At 35.4% G+C, this 22500-nt stretch overlaps 1 protein-coding gene across 1 annotated transcript in view; it reads right to left on the bottom strand.

Annotated features, from left to right (window-relative positions):
- The window catches only part of NACC2 (NACC family member 2), an 87388-nt gene that overhangs the window by 26804 nt on the left and 38084 nt on the right, over positions 1–22500 (bottom strand). Inside the window, exon 4 of the mRNA XM_053695507.1 lies at positions 20478–20651. Within this exon, the coding sequence (XP_053551482.1) occupies positions 20478–20651 (174 nt within the window). The remainder of the gene's footprint in view (positions 1–20477; positions 20652–22500) is intronic.

Below are 22500 nucleotides of genomic sequence, written 5' to 3'. Positions count from 1 at the left end.
GGGAGAGGAGGGAGACCTAAAGAAAAAGATTCAGGGGAGAGGAGGGAGACCTAAAGATAAAGATTCAGGGGAGAGGAGGGAGACCTAAAGAAAAAGATTCAGGGGAGAGGAGAGAGACCTAAAGAAAAAGATTCAGAGGAGAGGAGGGAGACCTAAAGAAAAAGATTCAGGGGAGAGGAGGGAGACCTAAAGATAAAGATTCAGAGGAGAGGAGGGAGACCTAAAGAAAAAGATTCAGGGGAGAGGAGAGAGACCTAAAGATAAAGATTCAGAGGAGAGGAGGGAGACCTAAAGAAAAAGATTCAGGGGAGAGGAGGGAGACCTAAAGAAAAAGATTCAGAGGAGAGGAGGGAGACCTAAAGAAAAAGATTCAGGGGAGAGGAGGGAGACCTAAAGAAAAAGATTCAGGGGAGAGGAGGGAGACCAAAAGAAAAAGATTCAGAGGAGTGAGAATGAGGAGCTAGACTGACCCCATAAGAGGGAGATTCAGGGGGGTGAGAGGGAGACTGACCCTATAAAAGGGACCTTTAGGGGAGTTAGAATTCTGCCTTATAAACATAGTTTCCTGCACACAGTAAAAATACTGCATTCCAGTACTGTAGAGGTTAAATGCCATCTGTATATGTAACTAGATAGAAGGATCATTTGGCCGCTATTATGAAAGAAACAAGGAACAGGCTGTTATCAAATGATTCTGAAACAGACAGACATTAGACCTTTTACAAATCACAGCCACTGATAAATCGATTGGATGAAAATGGAGCATTATGGTCCTACTGTAGTATCTACTCTCCTTGCTCTCCCCCCTCCCTTCTCCTCCTTTACCTTGAATGAACTCCCACACACAGACCGGCAGCTCAGAGATCTGCGCCTATTGATTCTAATTATATTCTGCTGACTGCAGAGAAGCGGAACTCCATCCCCACAAGTCAATATGCACATTGTGAGATAGGGAGGGTGTCTGCGATATAACACAGGAACGCCAGCTTCCTCCTCGCCCACTGAACCTGAGTGTATATACTGAGAAACTTACAGTTAGCAGCTTAAATAAAGCTATGTAAATAGCAATTAACCCTTGCCAAGTGATGAACATGAGTATATACTGAGAAACTTACAGAAATACAGTTAGCAGCTTAAATAAAGCAATGTTATTAGCAATTTACCCTTGCCAAGTGATGAACCTGAGTGTATATACTGAGAAACTTACAGAAATACAGTTAGCAGCTTAAATAAAGCTATGTAAATAGCAATTAACCCTTGCCAAGTGATGAACCTGAGTGTATATACTGAGAAACTTACAGAAATACAGTTAGCAGCTTAAATAAAGCTATGTAAATAGCAATAAACCCTTGCCAAGTGATGAACCTGAATGTATATACTGAGAAACTTACAGAAATACAGTTAGCAGCTTAAATAAAGCTATGTAAATAGCAATTAACCCTTGCCAAGTGATGAACCTGAGTGTATATACTGAGAAACTTACAGAAGTACAGTTAGCAGCTTAAATAAAGCTATGTAAATAGCAATAAACCCTTGCCAAGTGATGAACCTGAATGTATATACTGAGAAACTTACAGAAATACAGTTACCAGCTTAAATAAAGCTATGTAAATAGCAATAAACCCTTGCCAAGTGATGAAAGTGAGTGTATATACTGAGAAACTTACAGAAATACAGTTACCAGCTTAAATAAAGCTATGTAAATAGCAATAAACCCTTGCCAAGTGATGAACGTGAGTGTATATACTGAGAAACTTACAGAAGTACAGTTAGCAGCATAAATAAAGCTATGTAAATAGCAATTAACCCTTGCCAAGTGATGAACCTGCATGTATATACTGAGAAGCTTACAGAAATACAGTTAGCAGCTTAAATAAAGCTATGTAAATAGCAATTAACCCTTGCCAAGTGATGAACCTGAATGTATATACTGAGAAACATGCAGAAGTACAGTTAGCAGCTTAAATAAAGCTATGTAAATAGCAATTAACCCTTGCCAAGTGATGAACCTGAGTGTATATACTGAGAAGCTTACAGAAATACAGTTAGCAGCTTAAATAAAGCTATGCAATTAACCCTAGCCAAGTGCTAAATATATCATTTCATATTTTTTTTAGATTTTATTTTGAACAAATCATGTTTTTTGACATATTTGTTTTCTCTAAAGCAGAACTATTCTATACTAGCGCGTCACTTGTAATCTAGCCCAGTGTATATTATTTCTTTAAGAATATGAATGTCCCATAATAAGATAAGGGAAAGACCAATTCTTAGTATATTTCAGCTATTATTTAACTGAATAAAGCACAAAATTCCCTTTTTCTACTCCAAAATCTTTGAAATGATCTTACTAAGAGCCAGATTACAAGTGGAGCAGAAATTAGCATTTTCGCAAACGCGATATTTACTCTCCACTCGTAATACCAGCGCATGCAATTGTGCCCGGGTATCTGAAGTGGCCCGTAATGCAAACATGACCCCGCGTTCGCATTGCATGGAAGCTTTGCACTCAATAAAGCTTGCTTCCATAAGCTTCAAAGGGAACAGCACTACAACAGCAAAGGGGGTAAGTGTGCAGCAATTTTATATATATAGAAATATTAATGTGTTAATATGTGTATATACACATACTAACACATAAATATATATGTATATACACATAGTAACACATAAATATATATGTATATACACATAGTAACACATAAATATATATGTATATACACATAGTAACACATAAATATATATGTATATACACATACTAACACATAAATATATATGTATATACACATAGTAACACATAAATATATATGTATATACACATAGTAACACATAAATATATATGTATATACACATACTAACACATAAATATATATGTATATACACATAGTAACACATAAATATATATGTATATACACATACTAACACATAAATATATATGTATATACACATAATAACACATAAATATATATGTATATACACATAATAACACATAAATATAGATGTATATACACATACTAACACATAAATATATATGTATATACACATAGTAACACATAAATATATATGTATATACACATACTAACACAAATATATATGTATATACACATAGTAACACATAAATATATATGTATATACACATAATAACACATAAATATATATGTATATACACATACTAACACATAAATATATATGTATATACACATAGTAACACATAAATATATATGTATATACACATAGTAACACATAAATATATATGTATACACATAGTAACACATAAATATATATGTAAATACACATAGTAACACATAAATATATATGTATATACACATAGTAACACATAAATATATATGTATACACATAGTAACACACAAATATAGATGTATATACACATACTAACACATAAATATATATGTATATACACATAGTAACACATAAATATATATGTATATACACATAATAACACATAAATATATATGTATATACACATACTAACACATAAATATATATGTATATACACATACTAACACATAAATATATATGTATATACACATAGTAACATATAAATATATATGTATATACACATACTAACACATAAATATATATGTATATACACATAGTAACACAAATATATATGTATATACACATAATAACACATAAATATATATGTATATACACATAGTAACACATAAATATATATGTATATACACATACTAACACATAAATATATATGTATATACACATAGTAACACATAAATATATATGTATATACACATACTAACACATAAATATATATGTATATACACATAGTAACACATAAATATATATGTATATACACATAATAACACATAAATATATATGTATATACACATAGTAACACATAAATATATATGTATATACACATAGTAACACATAAATATATATGTATATACACATAGTAACACATAAATATATATGTATACACATAGTAACACAAATATATATGTATATACACATAATAACACATAAATATAGATGTATATACACATACTAACACATAAATATATATGTATATACACATAGTAACACATAAATATATATGTATATACACATACTAACACATAAATATATATGTATATACACATAGTAACACATAAATATATATGTATATACACATAATAACACATAAATATATATGTATATACACATACTAACACATAAATATATATGTATATACACATAGTAACACATAAATATATATGTATATACACATAGTAACACATAAATATATATGTATATACACATAGTAACACATAAATATATCTGTATATACACATAGTAACACATAAATATATATGTATATACACATAGTAACACATAAATATATATGTATATACACATAATAACACATAAATATATATGTATATACACATAGTAACACATAAATATATATGTATATACACATACTAACACATAAATATATATGTATATACACATAGTAACACATAAATATATATGTATATACACATAATAACACATAAATATATATGTATATACACATAGTAACACATAAATATATCTGTATATACACATACTAACACATAAATATATATGTATATACACATAGTAACACATAAATATATATGTATATACACATAGTAACACATAAATATATATGTATATACACATAGTAACACATAAATATATATGTATATACACATACTAACACATAAATATATATGTATATACACATAGTAACACATAAATATATATGTATATACACATAATAACACATAAATATATATGTATATACACATACTAACACATAAATATATATGTATATACACATAGTAACACATAAATATATATGTATATACACATAGTAACACATAAATATATATGTATACACATAGTAACACATAAATATATATGTAAATACACATAGTAACACATAAATATATATGTATATACACATAGTAACACATAAATATATATGTATACACATAGTAACACACAAATATAGATGTATATACACATACTAACACATAAATATATATGTATATACACATAGTAACACATAAATATATATGTATATACACATAATAACACATAAATATATATGTATATACACATACTAACACATAAATATATATGTATATACACATACTAACACATAAATATATATGTATATACACATAGTAACATATAAATATATATGTATATACACATACTAACACATAAATATATATGTATATACACATAGTAACACATAAATATATATGTATATACACATAATAACACATAAATATATATGTATATACACATAGTAACACATAAATATATATGTATATACACATACTAACACATAAATATATATGTATATACACATAGTAACACATAAATATATATGTATATACACATACTAACACATAAATATATATGTATATACACATAGTAACACATAAATATATATGTATATACACATAATAACACATAAATATATATGTATATACACATAGTAACACATAAATATATATGTATATACACATAGTAACACATAAATATATATGTATATACACATAGTAACACATAAATATATATGTATACACATAGTAACACAAATATATATGTATATACACATAATAACACATAAATATAGATGTATATACACATACTAACACATAAATATATATGTATATACACATAGTAACACATAAATATATATGTATATACACATACTAACACATAAATATATATGTATATACACATAGTAACACATAAATATATATGTATATACACATAATAACACATAAATATATATGTATATACACATACTAACACATAAATATATATGTATATACACATAGTAACACATAAATATATATGTATATACACATAGTAACACATAAATATATATGTATATACACATAGTAACACATAAATATATCTGTATATACACATAGTAACACATAAATATATATGTATATACACATAGTAACACATAAATATATATGTATATACACATAATAACACATAAATATATATGTATATACACATAGTAACACATAAATATATATGTATATACACATACTAACACATAAATATATATGTATATACACATAGTAACACATAAATATATATGTATATACACATAATAACACATAAATATATATGTATATACACATAGTAACACATAAATATATCTGTATATACACATACTAACACATAAATATATATGTATATACACATAGTAACACATAAATATATATGTATATACACATAGTAACACATAAATATATATGTATATACACATAGTAACACATAAATATATATGTATACACATAGTAACACAAATATATATGTATATACACATAATAACACATAAATATAGATGTATATACACATACTAACACATAAATATATATGTATATACACATAGTAACACATAAATATATATGTATATACACATACTAACACATAAATATATATGTATATACACATAGTAACACATAAATATATATGTATATACACATAATAACACATAAATATATATGTATATACACATACTAACACATAAATATATCTGTATATACACATAGTAACACATAAATATATCTGTATATACACATACTAACACATAAATATATATGTATATACACATAGTAACACATAAATATATATGTATATACACATAGTAACACATAAATATATATGTATATACACATAGTAACACATAAATATATATGTATATACACATAGTAACACATAAATATATATGTATACACATAGTAACACAAATATATATGTATATACACATAATAACACATAAATATAGATGTATATACACATACTAACACATAAATATATATGTATATACACATAGTAACACATAAATATATATGTATATACACATACTAACACATAAATATATATGTATATACACATAGTAACACATAAATATATATGTATATACACATAATAACACATAAATATATATGTATATACACATACTAACACATAAATATATATGTATATACACATAGTAACACATAAATATATATGTATATACACATAGTAACACATAAATATATATGTATACACATAGTAACACATAAATATATATGTATATACACATAGTAACACATAAATATATATGTATATACACATAGTAACACATAAATATATATGTATACACATAGTAACACACAAATATAGATGTATATACACATACTAACACATAAATATATATGTATATACACATAGTAACACATAAATATATATGTATATACACATAATAACACATAAATATATATGTATATACACATAGTAACACATAAATATATATGTATATACACATAGTAACACATAAATATATATGTATATACACATAGTAACACATAAATATATATGTATACACATAGTAACACATAAATATATATGTATATACACATACTAACACATAAATATATATGTATATACACATAATAACACATAAATATAGATGTATATACACATAGTAACACATAAATATATATATGTATATACACATAATAACACATAAATATATATGTATATACACATACTAACACATAAATATATATGTATATACACATAGTAACACATAAATATATATGTATATACACATAGTAACACATAAATATATATGTATATACACATACTAACACATAAATATATATGTATATACACATACTAACACATAAATATATATGTATATACACATACTAACACATAAATATATATGTATATACACATAATAACACAGAAATATATATGTATATACACATAGTAACACATAAATATATATGTATATACACATAATAACACAAATATATATGTATATACACATAGTAACACATAAATATATATGTATATACACATACTAACACATAAATATATATGTATATACACATAGTAACACATAAATATATATATGTATATACACATAATAACACATAAATATATATATGTATATACACATAATAACACATAAATATATATGTATATACACATACTAACACATAAATATATATGTATATACACATAGTAACACATAAATATATATGTATATACACATAATAACACATAAATATATATGTATATACACATAGTAACACATAAATATATATGTATATACACATAACACATAAATATATATGTATATACACATAGTAACACATAAATATATATGTATATACACATAATAACACATAAATATATCTGTATATACACATAATAACACATAAATATATATGTATATACACATACTAACACATAAATATAGATGTATATACACATACTAACACATAAATATATATGTATATACACATAGTAACACATAAATATATATGTATATACACATAATAACACATAAATATATATGTATATACACATACTAACACATAAATATATATGTATATACACATACTGACACATAAATATATATGTATATACACATACTGACACATAAATATATATGTATATACACATAATAACACATAAATATATATGTATATACACATAGTAACACATAAATATATATGTATATACACATAGTAACACATAAATATAGATGTATATACACATAGTAACACATAACTATATATGTATATACACATAGTAACACATAAATATATATGTATATACACATAATAACACATAAATATATATGTATATACACATAATAACACATAAATATATATGTATATACACATAATAACACATAAATATATATGTATATACACATAGTAACACATAAATATATATGTATATACACATAGTAACACATAAATATATATGTATATACACATAGTAACACATAAATATAGATGTATATACACATACTAACACATAAATATATATGTATATACACATAGTAACACATAAATATATATGTATATACACATACTAACACATAAATATAGATGTATATACACATAGTAACACATAAATATATATGTATATACACATAGTAACACAAATATATATGTATATACACATAGTAACACATAAATATATATGTATATACACATACTAACACATAAATATATATGTATATACACATAGTAACACATAAATATATATGTATATACACATAGTAACACATAAATATATATGTATATACACATAGTAACACATAAATATGTATATAAGCATAACACTAAAACAGTGATAGCTTTTAATAGAATCATTTTTGTGAGTACATTTATAATAAATATGTTTCTGTTTCTATCCAAAGATCTAATTTATCTATGTACATTTAAATTTTGACAGGAATGTCCCTTTAACTATTGCAATCCATTTCCATCCGCACCACTGCTAACCCATCAAAATGAATCTTTTAGGCTGTCAGAATGAGCAGACTGTGCACTGTTTTTCTATCGCTACTTGGTCGCTTTGCAGCTTTTGCAAGTATATTTATTTAACAATATTGATGTATATGTCCCTATAGATATGAAAATGTGCTGTGTTCCCTGTATACAGTCTCTACAATAGAGATGAATGGAGCTTTAATGAATTGATACCTTGTATGTTAATAAACCTCTAGATTGTTTCAGATTATTTAAAATATGTGCAAGATAGACTGGAAAAAGCCATGAAATTGTATTTAAAGGGACAGCCAAGTCCAAAAAAAAACGTACATGATTTAAATAGGGAATGTAATTTTAAACAACTTTCAAATTTACTTTTATCACCAATTTTGCTTTGTCCTCTTGATATTCTTAGTTAAAAGCTAATTCTAAGAGGTTCATATGCTAATTTCTTAGACCTTGAAGACTGCCTCTAATCTGACTGCATTTTGACCACTAGAGGGCATTAGTTCATGTGTTTCATATAGATAGCATTGAGCTCATGCACGTGAAGTTACCCTGGAGCCAGCACTGATTGGCTAAAATGCAAGTCTGTCAAAACAACTGAAATAAGGGGGCAGTTTGCAGAGGCTTAGATGCAAGGTAATCACAGAGGTAAAAAGTGTATTTATATAACTGTGTTGGTTAAGCAAAACTGGGAAATGGGTAATAAAGGGAGTATCTTTCTTTTTAAACTACACAAATTCTGGTGTTGGCTGTCCCTTTCAGATGTCCAAATTGCCCTTTCACAGAGGTATCACATGTCTAGAAGTGTCTAACTCGATACCCCAAAACTGAGCTCGAAAAGCTTTTAAAAAGTGATTTGAAAAACTACTGTGATCGCTGAGATCTTTTCAGCTAAATAGAGAAAATAAGGCTTTAATCAAGGATCTGAAAACCTGTTTGCCAATGTGTTGAATCAGCACAAAATGCGCTATTGTGATCGCACCAAATTGTAACACAGCCCGAAAACCCACCAAAAATGCCACTCCCGATAGAGTGTGATCTATGTCATAGTTTGCAGTGAGCATTCATACAAAAATAAAATGAATTAGCATTTTATTTTAGAAGGTCTCTTTAACCCCTTAATAATATGTAGTATTTAAACAAAGAATAAAACTGGCTACCAAAGAGTTAAATCAAAACCAAAAAATATGTTACTTTTCTCCAAGGGGAAAAAATGAATAAATAAATAAAAGCACCTGCCAATGACGATATTAATGCAAGGCATAGGAAATATACCAAGTGCTACATGTATTATGATTTGAGATATTAATCTGCCTGCGCAGATTGAAAAATGCAAATCGCCTCCATCCACAGGTGCGCGGAGATACGATTTACAGTTGCTCCTCACTGTGAAAATAACCCGTGTCACATTTAATAGCTGCACATAAAATGTAAACTGCAACAAAATGAATATTCTAGTAGTATAACGAGTGTTAGTATTCGCTATGCTATCAACCATTTACAGTGCTCAAGTTATTGTGCTTTGAAAAGGAAATTGATTTTTTTTTTTTTTTTTAGCAAAACACTAAACATTTTTACATTTGCTTACGATATCGGAGATATGTATTGAATGTGGCAGTGTGGGAGATGTCTCTTTAAACCAGGGGTGTACATCCCTTACAAATGTACTGCATGGGATTTCTGTCTGTTTGTCTATCTGTCCATCTATCTACCTACCTATCTCTTTAGCTATCTATCTATCTATCTATCTATCTATCCCGTCCCTTTGTCCATCTCTCTCTCTCCCTCTTCCCCCCTCTCTCTCTCTATGTATGTGTCTGTGTGAGTATATGTATGTGTGTGGGCATTAATGTTTATGTGTGTATGTGTATGTCTGTATGTATGTGTGTGGGGGTGTGTATATGTATGTATGTGTGTGGGTGTGTGTATATGTATGTATGTATATATGTGTGTATGTGTATATGTATGTATGTGTGTATGTGTATGTCTGTATGTATGTATTTATGTGCGTGGGCATGTATGTGTGCATGTGTGTGTATATGTCTGTATGTATGTATGTGTGCATGTGTGTATTTATGTGTGTATGTATGTAAATGTCTGTGCATGTATGTAAATGTCTGTGTGTGTGTGTGTGTATGTATGTATGTGTGCATGTGTGTCTGCCTGTCTGTGTGTGTATATGTATGTGTATATCTGTGTGTATATGTATGTGTGTATGTATGTAAATGTCTGTGTGTGTGTGTATATATGTATGTGTGCATTTGTATGTCTGTCTGTATGTCTGTGTGTGTATGTATGTGTATGTCTGTATGTATGTGTGTTTGTATGTGTATGTCTGTGTGTATATGTATGTGTGTATGTATGTGTATGTGTGTATGTGTATGTCTGTATGTATATGTATGTGTGTATGTATGTGTGTATGTATGTGTATGTCTGTGTGTATATGTATGTGTGTATGTATGTGTATGTCTGTGTGTATATGTATGTGTGTATGTATGTATGTGTATGTCTGTATGTATATGTATGTGTGTATGTATGTGTATGTCTGTGTGTATATGTATGTATGTGTGTATGTATGTATGTGTATGTCTGTGTGTATATGTATGTGTGTATGTATGTGTATGTCTGTGTGTATATGTATGTGTATGTCTGTGTGTATATGTATGTGTGTATGTATGTATGTGTATGTCTGTATGTATATGTATGTGTGTATGTATGTGTATGTCTGTGTGTATGTATGTATGTATGTATGTATGTGTGTGTGTATGTATGTGTGTGTGTATGTATATGTATGTGTGTATGTATTTGTATGTCTGTGTGTATGTATGTATGTATGTATGTATGTGTATGTCTGTGTGTATGTGTGTATATGTATGTATGTATGTCTGTATGTATATGTATGTATGTATGTATGTCTGTATGTATATGTATGTATGTGTATGTCTGTGTGTGTGTATGTATGTATATGTATGTATGTATGTATGTCTGTATGTATATGTATGTATGTATGTATGTATGTATGTATGTATGTGTGTGTGTATGTATATGTATGTATGTGTGTATGTATGTGTGTGTGTATGTATGTGTGTGTGTATGTATATGTATGTGTGTATGTATGTGTATGTCTGTGTGTATGTATGTATGTATGTGTATGTCTGTGTGTATGTGTGTATGTATGTGTGTGTGTATGTATATGTATGTATGTATGTCTGTATGTATATGTATGTATGTATGTATGTCTGTATGTATATGTATGTATGTGTATGTCTCTGTGTGTGTATGTATGTATATGTATGTATGTATGTATGTATGTCTGTATGTATATGTATGTATGTATGTGTATGTCTGTGTGTATGTATGTATGTATGTATGTGTGTATGTATGTGTGTGTATGTATATGTCTGTGTGTATGTATGTGTGTGTGTATGTATGTATATGTATGTATGTATGTGTGTGTGTATGTATGTATATGTATGTATGTATGTGTAATTGAGTGTGTCTTTATATCTATCTACAACCCTCTATCTCTCTGTGTCTCTGTCTCACTACCTATCCCTCAACTTATTTTATTTAGTTAAGAGTAATACACACACATACACTATATAGTAGCAGAGAGACAGCATATGTAAGTTGCAGAGCCATTGTGAAACCTCTTATGTCAGCTGCAGTGATACAGTTATATGTCACACAGAAAGGCAGAGGAGTTACATGGGACAACACCCAAATGCTTTATTATCAGTGTCACCACAACTCATGGAGGTACTGAATCACCAATAAAGTACTGATAAAAACCTCTCTGGTACAAATATAGATTTCATTTGGATAAGTGGGGATTAGATTAAAGGGACATGAAACCCCAAATTTCTCTTTCATGATTCAGACAGAGCAGACACTTTTAAAAACTTTCCAATTTACTTCTATTCTCATGTTATTCTTTGTTGAAGAGATATCTAGGTAGGCAGCGTGCACCTATCTGGAGCACTACATGACAGGAATCACTGCTCCTAACTACTGTTTTTGCAAATGTATAACATTGTTATAAAACACCAGTCACTTGCACATTCCTACAACTTCCTGACTGATTTTAAGCAAAGGATACTCTGACGGATACCCCGGATACCCAGACTGGGTAGCTCCGCCAAAGGGGTCCTGCTTCCTCCCTGCCGACTGCAGCTATGTAGCTGGCAAGTGACCACAGCCTGTAGCCACCCCTGATACCCGACAGCACCAGTACTCAGGGTCCCACCCTGTGGCAGACTCCGGCTACCCAGACTAGGTAGCTCTGCCAGAGTGTCCTTCCTCTGCCTGGAACAGGCTGCTATGTAGCCCAGGAAAGTGATTCTAGCTGAAGCCCACCTAAATGACTAGACCGACTAGCATTCAGGTGAAATAAGAACTGATTTTATTGTACAACATACACTCCTTTTATACACACAGCTCAACTTAATAAAACAGGGAGACAATGCCACAGTTTTCCCACCATTCCCGCCCCTCCAGACTGACCGGCGCCTCCATAGCAACCATAATCTCACAGAATCCCAGGACACAGTGGTGACAGTTTTGGGGTGATCCCGGGGGAGCACTTCCAGGGTGTCATTTGAAAGCTCTCAGTCCCCAGATGCTGCAGTCCAAAAAGCGGTATGATTCGTTATTTGGGACCGGAGACACAGCCCGTTGAGGTTATGGGGGTAGGGGTGTCCAAAACCCCCGGTTCCCAAAGCAGCTCCCCTCCGGTAATTATCCCACCTCTTGTCCTCCCTAGGGGCCACTAATCCCCAAAAGAGTGGAGCTCTGGGGCACATGGTTGCTGGAGCGACCAGGGGTAAATTTAGCGGGAGTTCTGCTGTCCTGTGGCCGACCAGGAGTTCCAGGAGCCCGGACAGCCTGAGAGGAGTTAGGCGGGTGTCCGTTGTGAGGCGGCCGACCGGGAGTTCCAGGAGCCCAGCCAGCCTAGGAGGGTTTTCCAGGTCATAGACCAGCTCTTTTCTAAACAAGTTTGGAACACAAAACCATGCAACCAAAAGCTTCCAGAGATTGTGGTTGCTCTGAGGATCCCAAAACCACTGAGAAACAACAGGGGTGAGGTTGTAGGGGGTAGCTTTAGCCGTCTGGTATCTGTGACATCTCTCCCCCTCCAGTTCGGCAGACCCGGCTAGACCCTTAACGAGTCAGCCTGGGGCTGTCCAACGGTGGCCCTCCACTTCTCAGTTGCTGGGAGAGGTTATCCATCTCTCCTGAGCTTGGGGCATCCTGGGGGGTTCCTGCTGACGTTTATACCCTGTGCCCTGGGCACAGGGAAAGTTACATAAGGCAACGTCCCGAACAAGTTTTCTAAGGCCGGCTCCAAAACAATTGCTGTCCCACAAGTTCCAGTGTCCTTAAGTTCCATGGCCACACTGCCTCTCTCTGTGACACTCTGTTTAGTACCGGCTGACCCACCCACAAACAAAGCTAGTGCCGGTTTCCCAGCTGTATTCCCACCCCAGACCGGAGGGGGAGGTTGCTCCTTGGTGGGGCAGGTAAAACTCGGGTGCCCAAACATGTGGCACCAACTGTATACACTTTTATCCTCCTTGCCCAATGCAACGCCTGCCCTCAGTGAGAAATACTCCAGGACAAGAAAAGGGTAGAGACCCTGCCAAGCTACTGAGGGGAGAGTCCGTCTGTCTCTTCTCCCGAGAAGGAGATCTAACGCTGGGGAGGGAGGTCTGCTACCTCTGCTCCATGGGAAACTGTGCTGCCGCTGGGGAGAGAGACCGACTGTCTCCTCTCCCAGAAAGGGATTCGGCCGCTGGGGAGAGATATCGATACCCGTCTCTCCCTGCAAGGGCTTTTCTGTAAGGGGAGGGAGGACGACTACCTCCGCTCCCAAAGGATGGATCTCCTCTCCCAGAAAGGGGTTCTGCTTACGGGGAGGGAGGACGACTACCTCCGCTCCCAGGGAATGGCTCTGCCGCTGGGGAGAGAGACCGACTGTCTCCTCTCCCGGCTCCTGGCTCTGCCGCTGGGGAGAGAGACCGACATCTATCTCTCCCTGCAAGGGGTTCTCTGTAAGGGGAGGGAGGACACCTAACTCCTCTCCCTGGTTTCCTGGGGATGTTACAGGTGCTGGGCGGAGGCCGACAGCTCTCTGCCCTGTTGCCAGCGCTTCTGCTGGGGTGGCTCGTTTGTCCAGGTCTATAAGCTTGGGCCCAGGCTGCTGATCTGTATCTAGCAGCACGTTGTCGCTTATGATCTGTTGCCACTCATCTGAGGCCAACCTCCATGATTCCCAGAGTGCTGCACTACAGCTCCATGCAGACTCCATGGCATGCTGCAGAACTCGGTCTAGCAGCCTCTTGTATGCCTTTTCCAGTCCCCATTCTTGGACAATAAGCGATACCATATCGGATACCAGCCAGGGTACCCCCGAGAGATCCAACAGCTGCTCTCGGGAGTGGCCAATGTTCGTTACTCTCAGTTCCGCCCCGCTCCCAAATTCTGGGTCTTCTGTCAACTTTTCCAATAATAACCCAGGGCCGCCAAAGCCAAAGCCCTCTGTGGGGGAGCAATCCTCCAGCCATGGTCGTACTTGCATAGTGAGCCATCGGAGGTCCCGATAGCCTTCCTCCACCCACATCTCTGCCCAAACCAGTCGATCTAGTTCCGATAGCCATTCCTCCATGGGCTGCTCTCCCAGTACTCGCAAGTCCCACCGCACCCAGTACCTCTCATCATCTGTGGGGAGGATCTTTCCATCACAATCCTTTTCTTGTTGAAGGCTCTCCCTCCATAGCTGCCGGCGGACAATGCTCCTGCAGCTCAGCTGGTCCAGTTCAGAACCAGGACCGTCCAGCTGGGTCAGTGCCTCCTGTACTCTCCTTAGGTACTAGGCTTCCATAGTTACCAGCTACTGTGGCCCTTCTCTGTCAGCAGGAATTGTGTGGAAGAAGCAGATCCCACCGCTGCCAGCCAATGTGATGGATACCCCGGATACCCCGACTGGGTAGCTCCGCCAAAGGGGTCCTGCTTCCTCCCTGCCGACTGCAGCTATGTAGCTGGCAAGTGACCACAGCCTGTAGCCACCCCTGATACCCGACAGCACCAGTACTCAGTGTCCCACCATGTGGCAGACTCCGGCTACCCAGACTAGGTAGCTCTACCAGAGTGTCCTTCCTCTGCCTGGAACAGGCTGCTATGTAGCCCAGGAAAGCGATTCTAGCTGAAGCCCAACATACACTCCTTTTATACACATAGCTCATCTTGATAAAACAGGGAGACAATGCCACAGTTTTCCTGCCATTCCCGCCCCTCCAGACTGACTGGCGGGGGAGCGGCAGCACTTCCAGGGTGTCATTTGAAAGCTCTCGGTCCACAGATGCTGCAGTCCAAAAAGCGGTATGATTCGTTATTTGGGACCGGAGATACAGCCCGTTGAAGTTATGGGGGTAGGGGTGTCCAAACCCCTGGTTCCCAAAGCAGCTCCCCTCCGGTAATTATCCCACCTCTTGTCCTCCCTAGGGACTACTAATCCCCAAAAGAGCGGAGCTCTGGGGCACATGGTTGCTGGAGCGACCAGGGGTAAATTTAGCGGGTGTTCTGCTGTCCTGTGGCCGACCGGGAGTTCAAGGAGCCCAGCCAGCCTAGGAGGGTTTTCCAGGTCATAGACCAGCTCTTTTCTAAACAAGTTTGGAACACAAAACCATGCAACCAAAAGCTTCCAGAGATTGTGGTTGCTCTGAGGAGCCCAAAACCACTGAGAAACAACAGGGGTGAGGTTTTAGGGGGGTGGGGGGTAACCTTAGCCGTCTGGTATCCGTGACAGACGCTAAGAGAACAACGCCAATTTAATCATAAATGTAAATTAGAAAGGGTTTTATTTATTTATTTTTTATTTTACAATCCATCTAAATTGTGAAAGAAAATGTTTGGGCCCATTCATTTCACCTATGTACAGTATATGCTATACTCTTTAATTTAAAATAATTATTTTCAGAAGTTGATTTCTCTTTAAAAGACTGCACAATATATATATATATATATTTGTGTAACATTAATCACTTCCTTCCACAAACTCTGCAGACTCATTATGATGAAATCTGGAAAACTACTGCCCTGGAAAAATCATAGTCGTTATGTGCTTAACCGTATACCTAACATACAAAACAATCAGATTTAAAGGGACAGTCAAGTCAATATTAAACTTGCATGATTCATATAGAGCATGTAATTTTAAACAACTTTTTATCATCAAATTGGCTTTGTTCTCTTGGTATTCTTTATTGAAAGCTAAACCTAGGTATGCTCATATGCTAATTTTTAAGCCCTTCGAGGCCGCCTCTTATCTGAATGCATTTTAAATATTTTCACAGCTAGACAGGACTAGTTCGTGTGTGCCATATAGATTACATTGTGCTCAAACCCATGTGGTTACTTATGAGAGGGCAATGATTCGCTAAAATGCAATTCTATCAAAAGAACTGAGATAAAGGGGCAGTCTGCAGAGGCTTAAATACAAGGTAATCACAGAGGTAAAAAGTATATTAATATAACTGGGTTGGTTATGCAAAACTGGGGAATGGGTAATAAAGGGATTATCTATCTTTTTAAACAATAAAAATTCTGGAGTAGACTGTCCCTTTAAGATTGGATATTGTTCTTAGGTGCTTACTTATTAAATTCACAAAGAACTGAGACCTATAATAAAAGCCAAACTAACTCTATTTATTTTTTTGCAGTGTGAGAACTACTTTCAAAATCAAAAGCCTTTTCAATGGATTAGCGAACCTCACCAGCGGAATTACCATCCGTCAAAAAACACTTTATGCACAAGTTTTCTTGTGATTTTAGGATTTATCCCCTTGAAACCACATTTTTATTCTTGGCTTTTTTCCCAGTTGTCAATCTTGTACAAGTTCAGTAACACAAATGTGTTCCGTCTTTAAAAAAAATGTTAAAATAATAATCAAATCACACATTTAAACTATGAAGCGTTCATTATTAAAACACAATTATTTGTTTGTTCATAAAGTCAATTTAAAATGTAGAAAAAAAATTTAATTATAAATTAACACAAACTGTAAGGGTTAATTGCAATTTGTCATAAATTGAGCGTGTTATGAATATCAACAAAAAAAAACCAACTACTAAATATGAATCAATCTGGATTGGACATTTGCATTTCCTATTGGCTACTTGTTTTTTGTCTTATGTGTTTATGTAATTCAAATGTAGTATATAGAGATTTATCAGTTTTTTATAAATGCAAGAGACTGACTTATTATGGGCTAGATTACAAGTGGAGCGCAAATTAGAGCTCCTGCTCTTGAGTTAAAGGGACACTGAACCCAAATTTTTTCTTTTGTGATTCAGATGGAGCATGCAATTTTAAGCAACTTTCTAATTTACTCCTATTATCATTTTTTCTTCGTTCTCTTGCTATCTTTATTTGAAAAAGAAGGCATCTAAGCTTTTTTGGGGGTTCAGAACTCAGCCCTTTTTTATTGGTGGATGAATTTATCCACCAATCAGAAAGAACAACCCAAGTTGTTCACCAAAAATGGGCCGGCATCTAAACTTACATTCTTGCATTTTAAATAAAGATATCAAGGGAATGAAGAAAATTTGATAATAGGAGTAAATTAGAAAGTTGCTTAAAATTTCATGCTCTATCTAAATCATGAAAGAAAAAGATTTGGGTTCAGCGTCCCTTTAACTTTGCTAGATGAAGGCTTTTTGCACGTGTCGGGGTGCACTCGTATTATGAGTAAAACGTTTGTAGACCCAATGTGTTCAAAAAGTGGAACTTCGAATATCTCAATAGCGTTAATGTATTCCCCCATAAAAATATAAATACATACTGTATGTAGACACATATAAGCAATATATCTCTTTTCGCTCGCACGCAACAGTTAGTTTGTAACAATTATATGCATATGCTCAAAACGTGCACACTCCTGAGCCAATCTCAGTTTGCTCTTAAGGAAAGGTGCTGCAATTACGAACTTTAGATCATTTTGTCTATATTTGTTATTAATATTTTATACACATCAAAAAACTCCTAAACATAATAAAAAAACAAGTGTTGACTGTATTTTAATTTAAAATAGTGATTTTTGAGCAATATTTATTAAGCCAATTAAACTAAGAAATAATTACATTTATAAATATGAGAACTGAGCGAGCGCAAAAACCCAAACGTTGAAAAATAGCCATGCAGACAGCCATAGAAACCATCTTGAAAAGAAAAAATAAAAACAGATTGGTTTTCAAATTTTTTTAACACTTTGAATGGCTCACAAATCTTGAAAAAAACCACTGGAAAACTGTTTTACAGTGGATTTGAATATTGATGTTGAATTATCACTATGCAACTACAGAGAGTATTATTGAAGAAATATGCATTTAAAAAGCTTGTGATTATTGAACTGGACTGGAGTGGCTTTGAATTAAAAATAAAACCCCATAAAAATCTTTGCACAGATCTTATAGAACTACTTTATTTTTCTGCTGCCCTAGGCACTGGGAAACCCCTTAACCCAACAATCTTATCTTAGATTCCCCTCATATAATTCACTGAGTTATAAAAAAAAATAAAAAAAAAATGAGCCAATAAAACGTTTAGAGAGGTTACTCGGCTAAACACACTTTGGGAGCGTAAATGGAATGATGGTGGGCTATTGGGTAGACCACTATAAATACATTACAGCTTATGGAGGGTGCTCGACCATCTGGAAAATCTAGTCCCCTGATAGCATGGGAACAAACTCTATATATTAATGGAGCAACAACAAAAAAGTTGTTTAGGAAGACACATGAAGTCTCCATGAGGGTCACAGAAGAATTGACCAATAAAAATAGTAAAAAGTAGACAAAATACAATTTTTTGGTAACTGTCAAAGCAAATGTATAACTTTTCCTACGTGTTAACAACCACACAAACAAAATGTCACACAAGGTGCCAGTGACCCTTTAAACAACACAGTCATTATTTATTTTGAGGTCACGATGTTCTTAAAGGCAGGTTGACACAATTTCATGCATGAAGATACCAGTTCACATACAAAGGAAATTCTCAGAAATTGCATTAGAGTAATTACATTGTTCATTTGAGATGAAACATTTCCCCTGTGTGTATATTAAGCTCAGCAAGTGTTTCTCTGCAAACTGTTCTAAAGAATCATTTACCTGCAACCAGTTCCAGTTTTTCACCAGGATCTCCCTCGGAGTAAAGTTTAGGGTGACAGCGGTACCCGATCTGGCTTATCAGGCTGGCTGGAAGAGCTACCAGATCACGTCGGATCAGAACACAGGATCGATTCTCCAAGGAGCCAGGAATCTGTTCGACCTTCTCTTGCCCAACTGGAAAATAAAATAAAAGATAGAAATGAGAGAGCAGGAAATGCTTTTTATTAATGAATCCTGAGTTTAAATTGTACTCAAATCATTGTAATCCGTTCTCTGGAGCAGCACATCCATTTAGATGAGACATGAGACACCGTATTAGGGTCTAATCTACTGTTATCCATCTTAGCATTAAAAAACAAAATAAGGCCCTTGATTTTTTTTTTTTTTATCGAGTCCTCTTCTTTCACATACACCATCCCTATACCTTTATTATTAATGAAACACAAATAACTTGCTCCCTCTCTTACCAGCCCTAGGCACCTCTCTTCCCCTTCCTTGCCCTGGTTGCCTCCCTCTCAGTCTCTACTACCTCCCATGCCCTGGCTGCCTTTCTCCCTCTCATGCCTGGCTGCCTCTCTCTCTCATGCCCTGGCTGCCTCTCTCATGCCCTGGCTGCCTTTCTCCCTCTCATGCCTGGCTGCCTCTCTCATGCCCTGGCTGCCTCTCTCATGCCCCTGGCTGCCTCTCTCTAATGCCCTGGCTGCCTCTTTCTCTCTCATGCCCTGGCTGCCTCTCTCTAATGCCCTGGCTGCCTCTCTCTAATGCCCTGGCTGCCTCTCTCTAATGCCCTAGCTGCCTCTCTCTAATGCCCTGGCTGCCTCTCTCTCATGCCCTGGCTGCCTCTCTCTCATGCCCTGGCTGCCTCTCTCTAATGCCCTGGCTGCCTCTCTCTAATGCCCTGGCTGCCTCTCTCTAATGCCCTGGCTGCCTCTCTCTCATGCCCTGGCTGCCTCTCTCTAATGCCCTGGCTGCCTCTCTCTAATGCCCTGGCTGCCTCTCTCTAATGCCCTGGCTGCCTCTCTCTAATGCCCTGGCTGCCTCTTTCTCTCTCATGCCCTGGCTGCCTCTCTCTAATGCCCTGGCTGCCTCTCTCTCTCTCTCTCATGCCCTGGCTGCCTCTTTCTCTCTCTCATGCCCTGGCTGCCTCTTTCTCTCTCTCATGCCCTGGCTGCCTCTCTCTCTCTCATGCCCTGGCTGCCTCTCTCTCTCTCATGCCCTGGCTGCCTCTCTCTCTCTCATGCCCTGGCTGCCTCTCTCTCTTTCATGCCCTGGCTGCCTCTCTCTCACTCACGCCCTGGCTGCCTCTCTCTCTCATGCCCTGGCTGCCTCTCTCTCTCCTGCCCTGGCTGCCTCTCTCTCACTCACGCCCTGGCTGCCTTTCTCTCTCTCATGCCCTGGCTGCCTCTCTCTCTCTCATGCCCTGGCTGCCTCTTTCTCTCTCTCATGCCCTGGCTGCCTCTTTCTCTCTCTCATGCCCTGGCTGCCTCTTTCTCTCTCTCATGCCCTGGCTGCCTCTTTCTCTCTCTCATGCCCTGGCTGCCTCTTTCTCTCTCTCATGCCCTGGCTGCCTCTCTCTCTCTCATGCCCTGGCTGCCTCTCTCTCTCTCATGCCCTGGCTGCCTCTCTCTCTCATGCCCTGGCTGCCTCTCTCTCTCATGCCCTGGCTGCCTCTCTCTCTCATGCCTTGGCTGCCTCTCTCTCACTCACGCCCTGGCTGCCTTTCTCTCTCTCATGCCCTGGCTTCCTCTCTCTCTCTCATGCCCTGGCTGCCTCTCTCTCTCTCACGCCCTGGCTTCCTCTTTCTCTCTCTCATGCCCTGGCTGCCTCTCTCTCTCATGCCCTGGCTGCCTCTCTCTAATGCCCTGGCTGCTTCTCTCTCTCTCATGCCCTGGCTGCCTCTCTCTCTCTCTCATGCCCTGGCTGCCTCTTTCGCTCTCTCATGCCCTGGCTGCCTCTTTCTCTCTCTCATGCCCTGGCTGCCTCTTTCTCTCTCTCATGCCCTGGCTGCCTCTTTCTCTCTCTC

Source organism: Bombina bombina, chromosome 12 (genome assembly GCF_027579735.1).
Source record: "Bombina bombina isolate aBomBom1 chromosome 12, aBomBom1.pri, whole genome shotgun sequence".
Taxonomy (NCBI): domain Eukaryota; kingdom Metazoa; phylum Chordata; class Amphibia; order Anura; family Bombinatoridae; genus Bombina; species Bombina bombina.
This window is presented reverse-complemented; position numbering and strand designations above follow the sequence as displayed.